The sequence below is a fragment of the Anolis carolinensis genome, chromosome 6, assembly GCF_035594765.1.
Source record: "Anolis carolinensis isolate JA03-04 chromosome 6, rAnoCar3.1.pri, whole genome shotgun sequence".
Taxonomy (NCBI): domain Eukaryota; kingdom Metazoa; phylum Chordata; class Lepidosauria; order Squamata; family Dactyloidae; genus Anolis; species Anolis carolinensis.
In genome coordinates, this window is record NC_085846.1 from 49,000,145 (window position 1) to 49,022,383 (window position 22,239).

The 22,239-nt window shown below is 38.2% G+C and overlaps 1 protein-coding gene across 3 annotated transcripts in view; it reads right to left on the minus strand.

The window, feature by feature from the left end:
- Window positions 1-2,302: 2,302 nt before the first annotated feature.
- Window positions 2,303-22,239, minus strand: part of LOC100551679 (uncharacterized) — a 35,863-nt gene continuing 15,926 nt past the window's right edge. Inside the window, exons 1-13 of one of the 3 annotated variants that reach the window (XM_008112959.3) lie at window positions 21,288-21,368; window positions 19,370-19,641; window positions 17,504-17,634; window positions 17,159-17,272; window positions 16,551-16,578; window positions 13,551-13,604; window positions 12,663-12,750; window positions 10,979-11,024; window positions 10,469-10,537; window positions 6,865-6,972; window positions 5,962-6,049; window positions 3,469-3,849; window positions 2,303-2,704 (exon numbers count right to left, since the gene is read on the minus strand). In XM_008112959.3, the coding sequence (XP_008111166.1) occupies window positions 2,625-2,704; window positions 3,469-3,849; window positions 5,962-6,049; window positions 6,865-6,972; window positions 10,469-10,537; window positions 10,979-11,024; window positions 12,663-12,750; window positions 13,551-13,604; window positions 16,551-16,578; window positions 17,159-17,272; window positions 17,504-17,634; window positions 19,370-19,496 (1,314 nt within the window). In that variant the 5' untranslated portion in view covers window positions 19,497-19,641; window positions 21,288-21,368 and the 3' untranslated portion in view covers window positions 2,303-2,624. Of the gene's footprint in view, window positions 2,705-3,468; window positions 3,850-5,961; window positions 6,050-6,864; window positions 6,973-10,468; window positions 10,538-10,978; window positions 11,025-12,662; window positions 12,751-13,550; window positions 13,605-16,550; window positions 16,579-17,158; window positions 17,273-17,503; window positions 17,635-19,369; window positions 19,642-21,287; window positions 21,369-22,239 lie in introns of those variants that run through there. The other 2 variants (XM_008112957.3, XM_008112958.3) reach the window with 2 other exon arrangements.

Consider the following 22,239-nt stretch of genomic DNA (forward strand, 5'->3'; position numbering starts at 1 on the left):
TGGCCGCCGCAATTTGAAGCATGCTTCGGACTGCATTAAATGACCAATTAGCCATAGGGAGGGGCGGATAATAAATGTATTATTACAGTAGAGTCTCACTTATCCAAGATAAACGGACCGGCAGAACCTTGGATAAGCGAAAATCTTGGATAATATGGCGGGATTAAGAAAAAAGGCCTATTAAACATAAAATTACATTATGATTTTACAAATTAAACACCAAAACATGTTTTACAAGAAATTGACAGAAAAAGCAGTTCATTACATAGTAATGTTATGTACTAATTACAGTAGAGTCTCGCTTATCCAACGTAAACGGGCCGGCAGAACGTTGGATAAGCGAATATGTTGGATAAGAAGAGATTGCAGAAAAGTCTATTAAACATCAAATTAGGTTATGATTTTACAAATTAAGCATCAAAACATCATGTTATACAACAAATTTGACAGAAAAAGTAGTTCAATACACAGTAATGCTATGTAGTAATTACTGTATTTATGAATTTAGCACCAAAATATCACGATGTATTGAAAACATTGACTACAAAAATGCGTTGGATAATCCAGAACGTTGGATAAGCGAGTGTTGGATAAGTGAGTCTCTACTGTACAGCATTTACAAATTTAGCACCAAAGCATTGCAACATTTACTACAAAAACAATGACTACTAAAAGGCAGACTGCTTTGGATAATACAGAACCTTGGATAAGTGAAGCTTGGATAAGTGAGATTCTACTGTAATAACTTGGGTACCCGGTGTTGTCCAGGTTATTTGAAAACGTCATTTTTTGTAATTTTACAAGATGCATTAGGTTGTAGGTGAACTACAACTCACATTATGTCAGGTTAACCCCCTGAAACTCCATCAGTAGTTAAAGTTTCACATGTTGGATAAGTTTGCTCTATGATGCATCATTGATGGGGTTCACTGTGCTCTCTGGTTGCAGGATGAACTACAGCTCCCACCATGGTGAGCCAGTTCCCCCCAAAACCCCTGCAGTAGGTTCAATTGATATGATCATACAGGTTCTGTGTGGTCACAGTGTCTCTGGATGTTAATAAACTACGAGGGTTATCCAGAAAGTAATTCTGCCGCTTGCTTCCTCAACCACTTGTTTCCAACAATGGTGGCGTGGCCAGCAACGTTGCGTAGCTGCAGGAAGGGGTGACCGGCTGGTTGAGGAGAAGCGGCAGAATTTAGTGGGAAAGGAGTTGCAAAGCTCATTCATTGCTATGGTAAATGCCTAGATTTTAATGGCGACTATGTAAGATGTGGTATTTGGGTGTGGCTTTCAACTGAATATGGTAAATGTTTTCTCCTATACTTTGTTCATTTTTAATTCCAAAATGTAATGTACTTTCTGGATAGCTCTCATACAACCCCCAGAAATAAAAGTCAGTTCTCTCCCCCCCCCCCCCAAAAAAATCCCTCCAGTATGTTCAGTTGGTCTTGGGGGTTCTGTGTGCCAAGCCTGATCCAGGTCCATTATTGGTGGGGTTCACTGTTTCTATAGATGAACTAAAATTCCCAGAAATCGTCTTTCCCTTCCAAAGCCCTCCAGTAATTTTTGTTGGTAATGTCCATCTTTAGGGGATTCAGAGTGCTCAATGACTACAGGTGAACTATAAATCAAAGTACCTACAACTCCAAAATGGCAAGGGCAATTCCCCCCAAAACCCACCAGTATTCAAATTTGGGCATATTGGGTATACATGCCAAGTTTGGTCCAGATCCATTGTTCTTTAAGTTCTCAATACTCTCTGGTTGTGAGGTACAATTCCTATATACCAAGGTCAATTCCCCCCAAACCTGGTCATGGGGGTTCTGTGTGCCAAATTTGGTTCAAGCCCATTGCTATTGGGGGTCACAGTGCTCTGTCTTGATTTAGGGTGAACCACAATGTCCATCATATTAAGTCAGTCCCCAAACCCTTCCAGTATGTTCAGTTGTTGATCAGTTCCTCTGTTTTGCTGTGCGCCATAGGAAAGGGTTATGGGAGAGGCAGTGGACAGGATCATGCAAATTCTACACCAATGGAGGGACTAAGAAGCACTGGGATGTGTGTGGTGGAGGAAACACATAAAATCTAGGAGGAAATTGTCCTCGTATGAAAGCCTTCACTTGGGTGTAGGCAGTATGGTGTTTATGGAGGACACTGGCAGGACTCTTGGACATGTGCATGGACCTGCAATGTAATTGGAGGAAGGACCACTGGTGTCTCCTGAGCAGTGGGAGCTATAGGAGCTTCATTTCCTTCTTTAGCTTTTATGCTTATTATGTATGAGCACAGAATACTGACATAACATGAAAAAACCAAGGTTTATGCATTAAAATACTTGAGCAACTTCTTTGATGTAACTAAACACCATTTTAAATATTAATAACAAAAAAAATCAAAACCAAAATTAAATATACACAAGCAAAAAGAGAAAACAAAAACATAAATGTTTTTGTAACATCTACACTATGTTACACTATAAATGACATCAGCATCCATAGTTTATAAAGGGGAAGTGATGGGAAGAAACAATCAGATGAGAATAAAGAAAAATATTCATCTAAACTTTTAAATATAGTTTTGAGCACAGTATAAAACAACACAAAATAACTAATTATCTTCCTTCAAGTGGTGCTGGCAATCTTCTCGGATTTCAGGGTCCCATTTTCAGTTAGGATCTTCATCACATTTTGAACATCCATTCCTTGATCAAAGAGAAAAGTGGAGTGCCAATTATCAATATAAAATTAAACATACAGGTTCCAGCTTATATATAGATCATTCTGTCACTATAATAAATACTGGCAATTAAGTTTGTGGAAATAGCATGCCTTGAGACACAAAAATGAGAGGAATGGCTTGTTTCTTCATGATAATGACAAATTGGCTTTTTTATAAAACCGGTGTCTAGAATTTTTCCATTTTAAATAGTATATTTTATGGGTTATCTGTAAATTCTTCTAGCTAAGTAAGAATCTGCTTCTTAAAAGTTAAAAGTTCTGAAACTAATGTCAAGCAGATGAGTTAAGGACCCAGAGAGATAAACTTAAAATAAAGGGCTGTTGGTGTGCCATCAATACTGGCTAATAGTGATACCAACAGTCAACTTACTAGGTCTTGCATGCTATTTCAAAATCTTTGGTAACAAAACCCTTTATTGGCATATACTATACTAAATGGTGGCACCAATACAAATATGAATCGTGGTTAAAACAGGTGAGGATATGATGGAGGAACTCAAGGGAGAAAGAATTGTACATTTATTCCTTAAGCCTTGAACTGTGTTTAATGATGAGCAGTTTTATTACTCACTACTGATAGATAATAGGAATTTACGGTAATCCATGCTCACCTTGATCTACTTAATTTTAGTGGCTAGCGATATACTAAGTCTCATGATTAGAACTGAAAAGTAGGGTTGGGGGCACATGACACATACACACAGAACAGTACAGAAAAGCAAATTACCACTGAATGATGGGTTGGATGCAGTTGTTTTGTTGAAAGTGGCAGCAACTTCATCAGCATTCATATTTCTTATACTACTGAGAAATTCTGCAATGATATGACTCTCAGATACTGACGACCCAGGAAGAGAGCCAATGGGTGCTTCTGACATATTTGGAAATGAAGGATTTCTGTCTGATGCAAAAAAGGGGGAATACTGCATTTCACCAAGAGAAGCCTGTTCATCGGGTGCATCTACCAATGCAGATGTAAAACTCCCATGCTTAAAATGTTTACTTTTGTCGTTTACACTCAGTGGTGATGCTTTTCGCTTATTTTGTGGATTGAATGTTCCGATATTTTTAGATGAGCGCTGAGCAGGAGACTGCTTTTCAGAAAAACCTATAGGAAAAAAGATAGCCAATTAACTATTTTAGGGCTACAAGAAGACTACAAAGGAAAGCACACTTCAAAAGGTACATCTCTAATTGTATTTTCAAGCATGTCTTACATTAATTCAAATACTTTCTTTCCGTGAAAAGGGGGGGGGGGGGGAATCAGACATGCAGTCCACATCCTCTTCAAAATGACTTACTGATTCAAAGCAGATATTTAATGTCAAATGTTGCTAGTCATCAAGCACAATATGGTGCATCCAGCATTATAATTTAAAGTCAAAAGCTAAATCTGAACGTAATTTGCAAAAACTAAAATAAATACATCAAAACACATAAAATATATAAAACATTAATATTACATTTTGATTAATCTATACCAGCAAACCCATTTCAAAATCATCAAAATGTCAGAGGATAACAAGCAACAGAACTGCACACTGTTACAAAGCCTTTGTAGTCCATTCTATACAGCTTGCTGGCCCCAAGAAAGACAACTAGGAGGGAGCTTTCCTAGCCTATCTAGAGAAAGCATGCCAAAGCCCTCTCCTATGTTCCAGCACATGTGCCAGCAAAGCTGGGAAAAGGGTATCCCTTTAAATCATCAGAGCTTAGACAGACTCACAGGAAGACAAGAGTTTTTCAGAAATCTTGGTCCATAAATGTTTAGGAGTTATAGCTCAAAGCCAGAACTCTGAAATGGACAGATAATCCAGTCCAGCTATTAAAACTAGGAAGTTCTGTCTTCCCTGTAACCAGTCTTAGTGAACTTTGGCAGTAGGTCTGAGTAAATCCAAGTTTCTAAGCACTTTTCAAAGACAACCCCACATGAGTACATTTGTTGTTGATAACTGCCATAAAGTCAACTCTATCAATAACAGTCCTGCTCAAGTCTTGTTGATTCAGGACTGTAGTTCCCTTGAGTTCATTCCTCTGTAATATAGCCTTCCTTTTTTTCCCTACTGCCTTCTGTCTTGCCAAGTATTATAGTATTTTCTAACAAAACATGTCTTCTCATGACCTGGTGAAAGTACAACAGCCTTTTCCCGCACAATTCATCCCTTAGAACATTGTGGTCCTTTTGGGGATGCTTACTCCCCAGAACCCTACTGGGAACAGTCAGAACCCTACTGGGAACAGTCTCCCAAAGGGCCTTTTTATTGACTGCTCAAGACTAGAATGGCCTGCCAGAAGAACTCCGGTGGTTAAATGAACTGTCAGAATTTAAGACACAACTGATAGCAGGCCTATGAAGTTCACATTGACGCATGAGTTTTGGATGTGCATTCTATCGCCACTGTATGTTGATCTTTGTACCATGCATTTTGATGTATGTATTTTATAACTGATATGTTTTGATAAATGTATTTTGTATGTATTTTATGTCGACATGTTTTGACTATGTTGTACCCTACCTTGAGCCACTAGGAGAGGTGGGAAACAATTATAATAATAATAATAATAATTATTATTATTATTATTATTATTATTATTCTCATCTTTCTGATATAATGCCTTTCCTTTGTGTCCTGGAGTCCTGCCTGAAGATGGTAAAAATCTGACTTTGCCATTTTTGAATCTAGAAATTTCAGTCAAAAATAAAGCAAAAATACTAGGTCGACTTATCCACAGGTTAATGTAAGTACTATACCTTAACTCTATCAAAAAAGAAGCCATTCCCCTCTCTGAGTAGAGTGGCCCATCCCAGAGGAACCGCAAATAAGTACCAACACTCTATTTAATCTGACATGGAACCACTTCTAACTTTGCTTGGGCAGGGAGATAGTGGCAGTGGCAAGGAGCTTCTGGACCTGGACAGCATTGATTCCTTCACATCTCCATGGAATAACTCTCAATTTATCTATAGGTTATATCAACAACATCCATAATTTTGGCCCCAAAATCTGCCCTTGACGTATAAATGAGGTTGACTTATCATGAGTAAATATTTTAGTTCTCGCGACTATTTATTTTGCATCTAGCATTTTTTAAATGTGTCTGGCTTGAATCAACAGCATTAATCTCTCAAGCCCTTCTTAACCCTGGATTTTGTCTGTTGGCCACTTGATTTTTTTTCCTAAGTGCAAGCAATCATCCCCTCACGTCATCAGTTTCTTACCAATGTTAGGTTCATCATTTGTCCCAGATGTCATCTGTGACAGTTCTGACTGGTCAACTTTTTCTTCTGGATTTGATTCAGAAAAGTTCTAAAAATAAATTTTGTATACAATATGAAAAGTTATTTCAGTAAATACTGAGAATGCAATAAACTGTGTTTTTCAAAAGTGATGATGTACATTATATAAAACATTTTTAAGAAAACCTCTAGTATTAGCTGAAAATCTGTATCAGAAAACAACAAAAAGAGAAATGGGATTGCTAAGCAGACTTCATTATAATGAAATGATAAAAATAATGAAAATTTAAAAAACGGGAACTTGGATAAATCAACATATATATGGAAAACATTTATGGGAAATGGTTTGGTACAAACCAAAAATATATTATCTCCAGCCAAAAGTATTATCTTATACAAAATCTCTCCTTAAAGTTTAGTTGGGAAAAATTGTATAAATATAAACATTAAAGCAAGATAATTCTTATTATCAAATATACAATAAGGAAAACTTCTCTGAGCTATAAAGAAAAAAAACCTCCTTTCATATATACTTCTGCACAAGTATTCCTTAATTTCAGTGATATAATTAAGGGAAGTTTAGAAAATCATATTGTTTATGGTGCTGTTAAATACTGGGACTGATCTGTGGCTTATCATGCCAGGAAATCTAGCTCTACTTGTTCTCCTTTGCTTTAACCACTGCGAAGTTAAAGCAATATCCCAGTGAGAAACCCCATTTTCAACCAGAGTTTCCTGAAGCCCTATAGTGCCTTGAGAGGTTGCCAGGGGCCTTTGTGAGGAATCATTTTTTTAAAAAATAAGCAGTATTTTTTAATAATAATTGTATGCATTAGAACTTATCTAATCCTATAACAAAAAGTAGAAATATTAAATGGAAATTACTTTTCTTTCTGAAACCTTCTGACGATACACCACCAATGAATTAGTAAGTATCTGGGTAACCTTCAAGATAAATGAAGCATCATATTCATCCACTATTTCAAAGCTTTGCTGGAAAGAGATATAACAAGTCAAAATGTTAACAGAGAAGGAAAAATACAATTGTTTGCAAGCGCATAAGTTCAGTTACATGGTTGATATAGTCGGCCATGTGGTTAATATTATTTTGGAGTCCCAAAATCATACATGCAAAAAAACTGGTTTAGCATTAAAGTCAGGAGCCCCTCCGTGGCGTAGCGGGTTAAACAGCTGAGCTACTGAACTTCAATTTCCTTTTAAATTGAAAGTACAGAGATAATCTTTCACCACTTTTATGTTTCTTTGATGGATATATAGCGTAGGCCTGTACAACTTGGCAGTAATAAAGGGCCAAATTAAAATAGGGGTCGCAGATAGGTTTTTAGCATAATTAGTATAATTAATAAAGAAACTATTTTGCAAATAAAATAAACCATATTATAATAAGGGAAGTTTCATTTAATATCAATTCATTACATGTATTATGTAAGATTTTTATTTATTATGAAATTACATTGATGTTAAAAAAAATACTTTGCTAATTAGCTAAATGTAAACAGTAAGAAAATCTGAAAATCCTATTCAAGCTTGTGCCGCTTAGCAATCATAAAATTGTAACACTAACAATGAATATTTCTAATAATTAGCATTAGAAAATTCATGCCCAGACAATGCTAGGTATATGATCTACTTATTAATAAATTGTTGTCGTGATTGAGTCACACTCTGTCATGGAGAAAGGTGCAGACAGACTTTTCTCCTGCCAGCACAATTTACTAACACTGATCAATAAAACAATTTCAATTCAATTGTCTATTATACATATTTCAAACAGTCATTGCTTCTTTCCCACAAAATGGCTGGGGATTGGACTGGATGGCCCATACAGTCTCTTCCAACGCTATGATTCTATGAAATCCAAAGTGTAACACCTGTAAAGGAAAATACTTAATATGACTGGCCCTCCACATACCTAAAAGAAGCACCCTATTTCATTAGGTAATCTTTCAAGGGAGGCACTGCCCTTTTAAAATCACTTTTTTCAAGGAAAACATCATGCTTTAAAAAAATCATTTCTTTCAGGGGAAATCAAACGCTTTTTAACTCACTTCTTTCCGAGGAAGCACCATGCTTTTAAATTCATTTCTTTCAATTTATTTATTTATTTGTCCCATTTGTACCCCACCTTTCTCACCCCGAAGGGGACTCAAGGCGGCTTACACATGGCACAATTCGATGCCCCAAAATACTTATAAAATCAAAGCTTAAAATATTAAATATTTAAAAATTTAGACATAAAAATGTAAACATTACAACAGTTAAAAATCATGCCAACCAAAAAATCATAGTCTAAAGCCATTCCAAGGTCATTATACAGTTTAGACATCCATTCTTGCACTGTACCATCAAAAGCTTGATCCCAGAGCCAGGTCTTCGCTTTCCTTCTGAAGGCCAAAAGGGAGGGGGCTGACCTTACATCACTGGGGAGGGAGTTCCACAGCTGAGGGGCCACCACCAAGAAAGCCCTGTCTCTAGTCCCCACCAGCCGTGTCTGCAAAGCAGGCGGGACCGAGAGCAGGGCCTCCCTAGATGATCTTAATCTACGAAGTTGTTCATAAGGGGATATATGTTCGGACAGGTAAGCTGGGCCAGAACCGTTTAGGGCTTTGTAGGCTAAAGCCAGCACTTTGAATTGTGCTTGGTAGCAGAGTGGCAGCCAGTGGAGCTGGCGTAGCAGGGGGGTTGTGTGCTCCCTGTACGCCACTCTGGTGACCAACCTGGATGCTGCCCGTTGGACCAATTGCAGCTTATGAATAGTCTTCAAAGGCAGCCCCAGGTAGAGTGTGTTGCAGTAATCTATTCAGGATGTAACCAGAGCGTGGACCGCCGTGGCCAAGTCAGACTTCCCAAGGTACGGGTGCAGCTGGTGCACAAGTTTTAATTGTGCAAATGCTCCCCTGGCCACCGCCGAAACCTGGGGTTCCAGGCTCAACGATGAGTACAGGAGAACTCCCAAGCTGCGAACCTGTGTCTTCAGGGGGAGTGTGACCCCGTCCAACACAGGCTGTAACCCTATCCCCTGTTCGGCCTTGCGACTGACCACGAGGACCTCTGTCTTGTCTGGATACAATTTCAATTTGTTCACCCTCATTCAGTCCGACACAGCGGCCAAGTACTGGTTCAGGACCTGGACAGCCTCCTTAGTGGCAGGTGGAAAGGAGTGACAGAGCTGGACATCATCTGTGTAGATGACACCGCACCCCGAAACTCTGGATGATCTCTCCCAGCGGCTTCATGTAGATGTTCAAGAGAAACATCACGCTTTTCAACTCACTTCTTTCAAGTGAAGCGCAGGCAGCCGACAAATCCAGGCAGGGGCAGAGTAAAAGACTGGACAAGAGAGAGAGTGATGTCACCACCTGCAGAGGGAGCTTCACCTCTGATGATACTGAGCAGGCAAACGCAAGGTAAAGATCCCTCCTTATAGTGACCAAACTCCCAGTGACCTTCGAAAAGCCTAAAGCCTATAGCTCAGGCATGAGCAAGCTAAGGCCCATGGGTTGAACATGGCCCTCTGGACACTTATGTCCGGCCCTCCTATTTTTCCCCATCCTCTCCATCCTTATGCCGAAAGGATGGGGAGGAAGACACACCCGGAGTGCTCTCAGCCACCGTGTGCCTACCTTAGATCCTCCTCCCGGCATAAGGATGGGGCGAGTGGCCTTGTCCTTATGCTGAGAGAACGGCTCAAGCAAGGATGGCAGGCAGCGGCTGAGAGAGCTCTGAAGTGTTTGGGGCAAGCAGCCCCATCTTTATGCTGTGAGGACAGCCTGAGGATTACCTGCCCCCGCCCAAGCCTGTCCTGCCCCCTCCCGGCCCCTCTCTCACTCCCAGCCGGGCCCATAATGAGGCCCCAGGGCAAAACGGTTTGCCTATGCCTGCTATAGCCTCTATGGGTCACAGGAAAGCCTTCCATGGGCCACATCTGACCCACCGGTTACATTTTGCGTAGGTCTAGAGTAGTGTGACTTAGGGATAGAATTCTCACTCCTTTTCTTGCCTTTCTGTGAGCCTTCTTTCTCCCCACTCTTAGAAATGCCCGAAACTCACATTTCTCAACTTCAAGCCTGTTTGAATTCAGCTTTTCTTAAAACATTTCTTAGCCTTGGAATCTATTTTAAATATTTTTTCTATTTTAAGGCAAGTATGTCCCATTAGCAAGTTATCTTTATTTGCCATATATTGTTTGCAATTTATGAAGTTCTACCATATAATTGTTATTTTGCTTTAGGCACAAAAATGAAAACATCCACTATAGTTGCACTGGGAAACAGCAATTGTTATAGAAGAACACTGAGGTGAGGATATTTATATGGTGGGTAGAAAAGAACAAGTATAACCAAAATATTGGTTGCATGGCAAAGAATAATCAAATTATATCAATAAAGACAACTAAATTCTCTTTTTAAGGAGCCTCCACATGTAAACTAGTGAAACAACCTGCCTAGGAACATCATTTAATACCTACCAGATATTTTATAACTTCTTCATTGTTAGAAAATTCTTCTGAATCTAAACCAATTAATTCTTTTTTATTCTGTAAAACATAAATTTAAAAAACTCTTTTAAAAATTCAGTTATGAAAAAAATATTTTCTTATATAGAGAAACTAGGTTGGTGTCATTATAATGTGAAAAATGTATTTGTAACCAGAAGTAAATGTCAAAATATAATAATGGTTTTAATTAATGACTAATTGAATACGGAAGAAAGAGACAATGTATGTAATAGGAGAGTGGCAGCATGGTGTAGCATTTTGGGTGTTGGACTAGGAATCTGGAAGACCAGGGTACAAATCCCCGTTTAACCATTGAAAATCACACTCTGTCATCCTCAGAAGGCAATGGCATGTCCTCTGAATAAATCATGCCAAGGAAACCTCATGATAGTACTGCAATAATCTGCAGTGAGCATGAAGGCACATAACAGACACAAACAAAAGACTTCTACAGCTAAAAACTTCCATTAAAAGGATTACCTTGTCCTGTTGCTCTTCATCTTCTGTTTTGCTGCTGCCATCACACCTTATAAAATATAATTTTTTTAAAAATCTATGAGCTATATTGAACTTTCTCAACAAAAAACAGCCCAGAGAGGGCTCAAAAGCTGCTGAGGAATACTACAAAGTGAGCACAGTGAATGATTCTTTGCATTGGCACTATCTCATCTAATGTTCCTCTTTTGTGAAAAAATGAGCTACTATATTCTAGAACTGTTGAGGATTAACTCCATGAAATGTAAAGATAATTGTGTTGATTTCTTTTGATTTGCACTTCATCCACATTGAAGCCAGTTTATAAAGATAACTGAGGACACACTTCTCTGGTTCTGACAGATGTATTTCAGTTTGTTCAAAATGATTATGGTGGCAAGTTCCTTGGAGAAATGAGGCCAATAACTTCTTTGTTATACCTATGTACATGTCATGGGAGGCCAAGCCAACTCTCTTCCTTTCTCTATTCCTTTCTAGTGGCCAGAGAGTAGCCGAGACTGTGCAATTTTGCTTAGGCTTTGGTTTATAGTTGTTTTTAACTTTCATTTATATAACTCAGTGGTAAATGTTTTTAGCTGTAGAACATCACTTTGGGGGCATGATGAGTTCTTACATTAAATAAATTGATTTGGTTCAGTGGGGAAGAGCTTTTTTGTGTGGGTGGTAGTCCCTCAAGATCCCCTGTGGATCTAACACAAGGCCCCTAATCTCTGACAGCCCACCCCATATTTTGTAAGAATACAGACTAATTGATGTATGTTCTAATAACAGTATACATCTCCTAAAACATCCAACTCACGTTTCAAAAGCAACAGGCCAAAAAAATGATATCATGTCCTTTCCTCTGTTGGAAATAGCAACCTTCTCAAGCCTCCACTAGTAGTTTGCTCTGAATATGATTCTGTTTGCTTACTGTATTGTATATGTATGTTTTGGTATGCAGCTTTTCCTTTACTTTATGTTTCTTGAGGTTGTGAGAGGGGCTGCAGACCACATGATCAGATCTGGGACTCTGAGATCCGAAACTCCATTTTAGAACACAGAATGCTTTAGCCAATGCTCCTGACTTAAACTGTTTAGAGCACAGACTCCATCAGATGCCATTGTAAACTTTGGACTGTTAAGAGCAAACTCATGTTGCTCTTAAGAAAGACACCCTGTGTTATCTGCACACAGAAACCACTTCAAATCTATTTGTAACTGGATTGACAAGTTATGCATCTGTATGCTAAATACATGAAGGTTGTGAGTAAACCAGATATGTTACTTTTAATGAAGTCTACTTTATTTTTGTCTTTGCTGCATTTGTGCATTGGCATGATCTCTGTTCCTAACAGATCAGAAACAACTAGGTTATCAGTCTGACAACTCAAAGACAAATTGCCTTGCATAAGTACAAGTGGTTATATATCACTGAAGATTTTACTCAAATGAGTTTTTGGCTCTGCTCTAGAAGATCATACTTTTACAAAAGGTTGTGATTTTCAAATGGTTGTGAATGTCATTATTTTCCAAAGGTCATGCCTTTCCAGAAGGGTATGGAGATTCTGGTTTTCCAAAACCCTCAACCCCTGAAAGTAAGATATATCAAATAAAGAAACCCATATCTAATTAGGCATATATCTTTAGACAATTTTCTTAGGATATTTTCAATGATCAAAAAACTTACTTTGTTGAATTATTGATATCTCCAGTCTTCTGGGTACCTTCCTCGGAACTCTTAGCATTATCCTTCTTATTTCCTATGTCTACATCATCTAAAAACAAATTAAGCTTATTAAATAACAATATTCCAACAAGTATGGAATTTTATTATCACTGTTTATGATAAAGCAACAAAATATGTCCCAGATATTTTCACATGTATGCATAATCACACTGGTTGTGCCCCCAGGGCAAGCTGTGACAAGTTTACAAGACACTCTGAAGGGCAAATGGGTCCCCTTCTACACTGCCATATAAAACCCTGATTATCTGATTTGATAATCTGGATTATATGGCAGTATAGAAGGGGCCTGGGTCTCATTCGTAACGTATCTAGCAGAAATGTCTACAACACCACTCCATAATTATGTTGGATGTGTTTCAACTATAACTTGTATAAGGTAAAGGTAAAGGTTTTCCCCTGACATTAAGTCTAGTCATGTCCGGCTCTGGGGGTTGGTGCTCATCTCCATTTCTAAGCCAAAGAACCAGCGTTGTCTGTAGACACCCCCAGGTCATGTGGCCGGCATAACTTGTATATAGGTCCCTTAAACTTTCTTTCTGGTATATTTCAATAATTTGGACTACATTTGGATTCCACAGGTAAATGTGAAATAACATGTCACTTCTTAACCTCAAAGCAGCCTGACAGGAATCCAATGCAAATGATTCATTTTGATGAAGACTTCCAACATTCTAACAATTCTAGAAACTTCTGAATGACAACTGAAGAAAACATTCCTGTTATTGCAGAATTAACTTAGTGTTAATGTTAGTGATTTATCATAAATACAGCAAATCAAAAAAGTCTAATGGCTTTGAGTACAGACCTTTTTAAAACTTAAAAGCTCACCTTCAGCAAACCAAGTGACAAGAGAATCTGAAAGCTGAAGTGAATATTTGTCTTCTGTAAAATTAAGGGGAAAAAAGATGTGAACGTCTACTCTGTAATTATTAAAAACTATTCTTCTACAACACAAAGTTTACATAAAGTTATTCGGTTTAATTTACTTACTGTTTTATTTTAAAATATCATGGGGTATCTAATGAAATTATAGCAGTATGTGGTAATTCAAACTGCAGTTGAAATGTATTATAATTTTTAAGGATTACAGTAACTTTTTCAAAAGGGTATTTTGTGTAGACTTCATTATAAACTAAATATTATGATCCAGTTTATGAGGTAATATTTTCTTAGTGACAGGGATTAAGCGAGAACCCACATTTTTATCCTTACATGAAACTAGGACATTAAGTAAACTCACCTATTGGGAAGTAAAAGTGCTACTTATACCTGTGTTGTCACAGATTTTTAGAGAAAAGGTTTTTAAATATATTGAAGCAATTTTCTTTTTTGTTAGTAATAGAGGTAATCAGGAAGGGACCTGGTGGGAGGGGTGAGTGAAGAGAAAGATGAGAATGAGTGGCAATTCATAGTTAATAATATTAATAATATTATTTTGTAATACAATATAATACTAATAATACAATATAATAATATTAATTATATATTATATATTACATGTAATATTATTAATAATATTCCCATATATAGATATAGTACAATATGGTAATTTATTGCCAGTACTGTGCTATGCTAATAATATAATATTGTATGTAAATTTAATTTATAAGCCACTCTGAGTCCCCTTCGGGGTGAGAAGGGCGGGATATAAATGTATTAATTAATTAAATAAATAAATAATAGTGTTGGAAGTGACTGAAATAAAGATGGTGGTTGACAGTCTGACAAGTAAATTGAAAGAGAGTGGTGTAATGTATGGATTAGGAATTAGGGCCAAGTCAGTCAGGTTTATGCACTAATGCACAGAGTTTGAGAAACAAACAAGATGAGTTTGAAGTCTTGGTGCAGGAAGGTAAATATGATTGTACAAGTATGATGAAGATATGTTGTGATGACTCCCATGATCAAGATACTACAAGTGAAACAATATGCTAAAAGGAACAGATGTGGCAGAAAAGTAGGGGTAGTAGCAATATATGTCAAAGATAATTATAATTTTATACCATAAAAGGGATTAGAATGGAAGACTTATTTCTAACCAGTAGGAGTTGGTCACTGGAATCAAACTAGTTTGCACTTTAGGAGGATTCATGCCAGAATTCAGAATTGTGGAATAGGGCAAGGGACAATATAGTCAAACACAGACAGAGGATTTCAGGAAAGCTGATTTTATTAAGCTTAGGGAAACCACGGATGGAATTCCATGGTTAGAAATACTAAAAGAAAAAAGACATCCAGCAAGAGTGGAAGTTAATGAAGGAGGTGCAATATGCACAATCACAAACAATCCCATGGAAGAAGTAAAAGAGGAAACATTTGAAAAATGAGCATGCATACAGAACAGAAGAAAGGACAAATAACTAAGTAACAGTATACATGTGTAGTCCAGGCTTGTAGGAATAGTTTAAGGAAAGCTAAACCACTGGAGAAATTGCAGCTAGCTAGAGAAACATGTAGTAACAAAAGGCTTTTTTTCAGATATGTTCTGTTAAGAGAATGACCAAAGCCAAAAAATGGCCAAATAATGGGGCCACTACTCAACAAGGATGGGAAAATAAGAGGGTACATTTTAAGAGCAGATTTTGACTGAACATTAGAAGGAACTCCTTTTCAGTAAGAAAAGTTCCACTTTCAAAATTGTGTCAGGACATGTTAGTGTGTCACCTGCAGTGTGCAGGTGTCAGGCAAACAAAAAAGACACATATCTATGTGAACTAAGCAATAAATCTTATATTTGAAAAATATAAATGAAAGGTTTTCATGAGATATACAGGCAGTCCCCAAATTATGAACAAGATAGGATCTGTAGGTTTGTTCTTAAGCTGAATTTGTTTGTAAGTCAGACAGGTACATTTGTACAATGTAATTCCAGCCAAAAATATGTATTTTTTAGCTTTGCATAGCATAAGGAAGGGTTAACACAGGCATGGGCAAACTTCGTCCCTCCAGGTGTTTTAGACTTCAACTCCCGCAATTCCCGCAATTGGTTGGAGTCCAAAACATCTGGAGAGCCGAAGTTTGCCCATGCCTATGTTAACACCTCTGTGGTGTTTATTTTGCTGTCTGTGCCCCTGTTCAGAAGATTTCACTGCACTTTCTGTCCCTGTGATAATTGGATTTTGAAAATTTGGCTTGTTGTGGAAACAAAAATTGGTGAGAAAGGTTTCCCATGATAATAACTCTTTTGAGAGTGAATTTCTCTTCCAAGGGGTAGATTTCTCTCACTTCCTGTTGTCTCATTCTTGTTCTCGACTATGAGTTGTTTGAAAGTCATATGTCTGTATCTCAGGGACTGCCTGTATTGTGTCACCATACATTTTGTTATTACAATTTATGTAAATGACCATATCTCTTATAACGGGCCCGAGCTGTGGCGCAGGCAGGAGAGCAAGCCAGCTGCAACCAGCTGCAATGAATCACTCTGACCAGGAGGTCATGAGTTCGAGGCCCGCTCGGAGCCTATGTTTGTCTTGTCTTTGTTCTATGTTAAAAGGCATTGAATGTTTGCCTATATGTGTAATGTGATCCGCCCTGAGTCCCCTTCGGGGTGAGAAGGGCGGAATATAAATGCTGTAAATAAATAAATAAATAAACGGGTTGGTTTAACCTCCAGTTTGCCAGTAAAACAGAATTACTGTGTACTGATGCATGCCTAAAAAGTGTGTCACTAACACACTTTGAGAGGTTGTGAGGTTTATTTCTCATTTACAAAAAGTGGACAACTATTTGCTGTGGTGCTCTACCTGGAATTCCTCCATTTGACTCAATGGCGCAAGAGGCCCTGTCCAGCTATATGATCCCATAGTTACTTACACTATACCAACGTACCTTTCATAATTGGAACATCCATGGAAACCTAAAGAAGATGGGATTTTTAAATAACCAGTTTTTGAGATGTGCTACAGTTTAAAATCAACCAACTGTCATTGATAATTAAATTACGTCTAAAGAACAGGCAACATGAAGTCCTAAAATTCCATTTCAGTGGCCCTTACCACATGTCTTTCATTGTCACTATCCATTCTTCTGGAATCACCACTATAGTAACAACTTTCTTCCCCCATTTGATCCATCCTTTCACTGGTCCAACCACTGCACTTATGTACTAGGCAAAGAAGAAGCAAAGCCCACTTTCATACCCAACATACAAACCATGCAAGAAGAGGAATGAAGTATTTTCTTTGCCCAGATAGCCCACTAGTTTCATGCTGCATTCTAACACACAAAGTGTTCCTGAATCAGACTAAAGACCTCTCTAGTGCAGTATTCAGTTCCTACAGAAGCCAAAATAGAGGCCAATGGTAGCGCCCTCCCAAATGTATTCTCCAGTTCTCAGATACAAAAATATACTTACTCTGACACAGGATATAATAAGGACTAGCAGTCACTAAACATAATTGTATTTAAAAAGGGGCAAGGGGCTTTTAGCTTCATACCATTATGTGTTTTCTTCCTTCTTCTTGTTCAACTTTGGCAGCAATCTCTTTAAGTTTTTTCTTTAAGTTGGAACCTCGTCCTGTAACATCTGCCAGTTCAGGGCGGTGCTTTTTCTAAAAACGAAAATAACATTGAACTATTATTTTCACTATCTTCAGTTTCTCAAAAATGTAAACAGAAGAACAGCAGAAGAAAATTAAGTATCAGCTGCATTATAATATGATCCACCAATGTGTATCTATTATTACATTCGACTCAAAATATTTTACATGTGCATGTTAGAACAACTGCAAACAGAATAAACAAATCCGTGCTTCTTTTGAAAATTAAAAAATATTACTTACCAAATATGCAAGCTTGTGTTTAACACCCAAAACATGCATGAACATATTGGTTAATCCTGTTTGACAGCTGCACAGATTACATTCATACACCAGATTTTCTTTTGACTGGTATTCAGTTATATATTGGAGACCTGTATTTGAAAACACAGGGATTTTGAAAGAACATAAATTGTAGTGGCCCTCAACTTTCATCGCCGTGACAGAGGATCCATGTGAAAGTGAAAAAATACAAATATAAATAAAACCAAAGGCCCTTTTTTAAACCTAAAGAAACACTTCTCTAGACATATCTAGGTCGTCCAGCTTGAAATCACAGAATTATGCTGGAGGACATAAAATATATCTAGAGAGAAAATATTTTTGGGTTGTACATAGAGTAGCATCAGATACGGTGGCAAATAAAGTAACCCACAGATAATCAGATACATAAATGTTTAATCTGAAAATATGGAGAGATAACTGTACTAAGATTGTGGTGCTACATTTATTGTCTAGTTTTTCAGTACTCTTCTTTTTTTTACTGTAAAACTACTATTCTTATTCTTTTACTGTAAAACTGTATTCTTATCCTTTTCTCACCCCAAGTTTTAATTAAGTGTCTCATGCGGCCCGCCCTGATAGATAGATAGATAGATAGATAGATAGATAGATAGATAGATATAGATTTTGTGTTGCATTGTATATGATTATTGTATTGTTTAATTGTATTATGATATGTTGTTTTATATTTTGCTATATTGTACTGTTCTGGGCATGGCCCCATGTAAGCCGCCCCGAGTCCCCGTTGGGGAGATGGTGGCGGGGTATAAATAAAGTTTTATTATTATTATTATTATTATTATTATTATTATTATTATTATTTAAAAATAGTTAAACTAATAGAATATCCTCATAATCACCAGCAAGAGCAACCAGTCCTAATTCAAATAGGTGCATTTTGCTCTTTCCGAGTACTGGCGCTTGCATACATCAAGTGGCAACATTGTCAAATCAGTCAGCAATGGCAATTCCAGGCTATAACACAATAAAATATGGAAAAGTCAAAGGGGAGTCTGCAAGGCTAAATGTGTATGCTTGTATTCAGTATGGATGAATTCTCACTTATGTAAGTCCTGGATTCTGAATTGATGTAGCCCAGATGTATTGCCTTAGAGAAAACTAGGCATTTCAGATGGCTAAAAGATGAGCTTCCCTAATGCTGTGAAGTCAACCTCTAGTTCATCTCTGTACTATTAAAACCACCACTGTTAAAGGTTTTCTTTTATTTACAATATAATAATAATAATCTATATACAGTAGAGTCTCACTTATCCAAGCTAAATGGGGCAGCAGAACGTTGGATAAGCGAATATGTTGGATATGTTGGATAATAAGGAGGGATTAAGGAAAAGCCTATTAAACATCAAATTATGATTTTACAAATTAAGCACCAAAACATCATGTTATACAACAAATTTGACAGAAAAAGTAGTTCAATACGCAGTAATGTTATGTTGTAATTACTGTATTTATGAATTTAGCACCAAAATATCACGATGTATTGAAAACATTGACTACAAAAATGTGTTGGATAATCCAGAACATTGGATAAGTGAGACTCTACTGTATATAAAAATGTAATGTTCATTTATTGGACCGAGTTAACAACAAAAGCACTGGGCCAAATCACACCAAATTTGGTCACAATACACCAACACATTCAAGGTTTGGCCTCCACTCAAAAAAACTTACACAAAAAAACAGGATGACTATAAATTCCCCCAAACCAGAGAATAAGTAACAGGACTGCTGTGGCCCTGCTCCCTTCCAGTGCGAGGGAAAAGCGCGTGGCCACACACACACACATAACTGGCAAAAGGAGCTCACACGGCACCGCCAAGCAACCTCCCTCAATTCGGGATCCTCCTTCCTCCCTTCCTGCAGCAGCAACCTTTGCTATGGAGAGGCGAGAGGGAAGAGAGAGGGGCACACAATGGCCATCCTTCCTTCTCATCCCTCTTTCCTTTCTTCTTTGCCTCCGTGGCCACCATGGCTCCTTGCTCTTCCTCCCCGGTCAGCCAGGCTCTGGAGATGAGGAAAACAGGGCCTTGTGGAGCCCGGAGGGAGAGAGAGAACACCTGATGTGGAGGGAGGGGACCCTGGAGCCGGACACACAAAGATAAAAAGAGGGAAGCGGAGAGAGAGAGAAGCTCCCATTGCCTTGCGAAGGAAGGCAGGCATTTCAAAGGCTTCCTCCCCTCAGCAAGCTTCTAAGGCAGCAGAGAAAGAAGGGAGCCAGAAAGTTTATATGATGTTATAAGGCCCTTCCACACAGTTATATAACCCAGAATGCCAAGTCAGATAATCCATAGTATCTGCTTGGAACTGGACTGTCTTGAGTCCACACTGCCATACAGTTCAGTGTAGATTTTATACACCTGTGTAGAAGGGGTCTCATATAATCCAGTTCTAAGCAGATAATATAATATTATAAATATATAATAATTACTGTGGTATAATAATACAGAACAATATAATCTCTAAAATCAGGACAGTAAATAAGGAGCAACACTCTGAAAACAGGGGAATTCCAGAAAGGAAACAATCAGGGCCAGCTAACACCTCCCAACAAAATATTCCCCCAGGGAGGAAGCAGCCAGGCTTTGAAGCTGCAAGGGCTCGGGCTGTGGCGCAGGCTGGAGAGCAAGCCAGCTGCAACCAGCTGCAATGAATCACTCTGACCAGGAAGTCATGAGTTCGAGGCCCGCTCGGAGCCTATGTTTGTCTTGTCTTTGTTCTATGTTAAAAGGCATTGAATGTTTGCCTATATGTGTAATGTGATCTGCCCTGAGTCCCCTTCGGGGTGAGAAGGGCGGAATATAAATGCTGTAAATAATAAAAAAATAAGGCCATTAAATGCTAATCAAGGTAATTAATTGCACCATTCATACTTGCAGTACTGAGTCTATTCATTGCTATTCAATCTGGTCAACCAAGGATTCCACAAGGTAGAAAGCGGCCAGGCTTGCAAGCAGCAATGCTATTCAGTGCTATTCAACCTGGCCAACCAAGATTTCCACTAGGTACAAAACCCCCAGGCTTTGAAGCCACAAGGCTATTCCGTCCCATTCAACCTGCCCTAGCAAGGATGCCCTATGTAGAAAGCGGCCAGGATTTTAAGCTGCAATACTATTAAGTGCAATTCAAGCTGGCCAAACAAGAATTCCCCTACAAAGGAAGTAGCCAGACTTCAAAGTGGCTCTTTGATTGAGGGTGCTACTCCAGCTCACCAAACGAGGATTCATCCAGGTATAACACAGCCAGGCATTGAAGCTGCAAGGCTATTCAGTGCAATTCAACCAGACCAACAAAGGATTAACCTTGGTATAAGGTGGCCAGGCTTTGAAGCAGCGATACTGCTCTGTACTATTGAAGCTGGCCAACCGAAGATTCCACTAGGTAGCAAGCAGCCAGGCTTTGAAGCAACGAGGCTATTCATTGTAATTCTAGCAGCCCAAACATGAATTTCCATAAGAAAAAATCAGCAAGGCTTTGAGGCTGCAAGGCTATTCACTGCTATTCCACCTGGCCAACAAAGGATTCCCAGAAGCCACAGCAACGCATGTCCGGGCACAGCTAGTGTACATTATATATTTCACCTTGTAAGTACCACAGTTAGACAACAGTAATGTAATATAAAACCACTGGAATCTATTCCCAAGTAAACACAGCAGCTGAACATTTTGATGCCAAGTACAGATTCAACCATCTTAAATATTTCATCCACAATCTCAAAGGAACTCACCAATAGCAGGTTCTTCATCCTTACAGGAATTAAGTTGCTCTTCCAAGGTTTTTTCAGAAGGCTTTTTAGGTTCAGTGTCAACTGTAAAATAAACATTTATATATAACATATTGTGATACATAAAAACGTGTTCCGTACAATATAGAAAGACAGGTAGTTATTAAAAACTTTCTGTAAACAAAGCTGTGACGGAGCTACATGATGACCTACTATCCTGACACTCACAAAACTTTTAAAGAGCTGTCTGAGCCATTCGCCTCTACCAGAAGGTGCCTGGATATAGATATTAAAGCCTTAATTAGCTTAGGATATCTGAATTGATCCTCTCTCTTGTACTCTAATATTTTCCCCTATTGTCAGCCACACCCCAGCAATGCAAATATTCACACAGCCATGAGTTCAGAGCTCTTTTTGCAGTGGTAATTAAAATTACTTCCCCAGAGAAGCTGACCTGCATTAGAACGCTAATGAAAATTTAATTTTTGTGAAGATGTTTGAGTCTTGGCTCAATGGACTGCTATAGCGTTTTAAATACTCGAGACTTTTCTCTTTATAGAATTTTGCAGACTATTATTGCCAACTACTACAAGGGTTTGACTGAGCTGATCTGCTTTTTTCTGAAGCAAATAAGGCATTGCTCTGCCCTTTTAGAGAAGTGAAAGTTTCTGATCCAAAAGTCTGTCTGAAGCCAACAGAAGCTGTTTAAAATGAATGTTCATGGTGCAAAACATTTCTATCATCCAAATGAGGAGAGGTTAGAAATGGGCCAGGAGCATACAATAACCAGTCAAAGAGGCGAATTAACATAGGAACAAATGATACATAAATCCTAGAGATAACTGGAGAGGGGAATTAAATACTGCACAAAAACTATGGCACTTCAGCTGTAATGGAAATTTAACTCCTATCAGTCCCAGGCAACAAATGTCAGCGAAAGTGACTATTACAATCC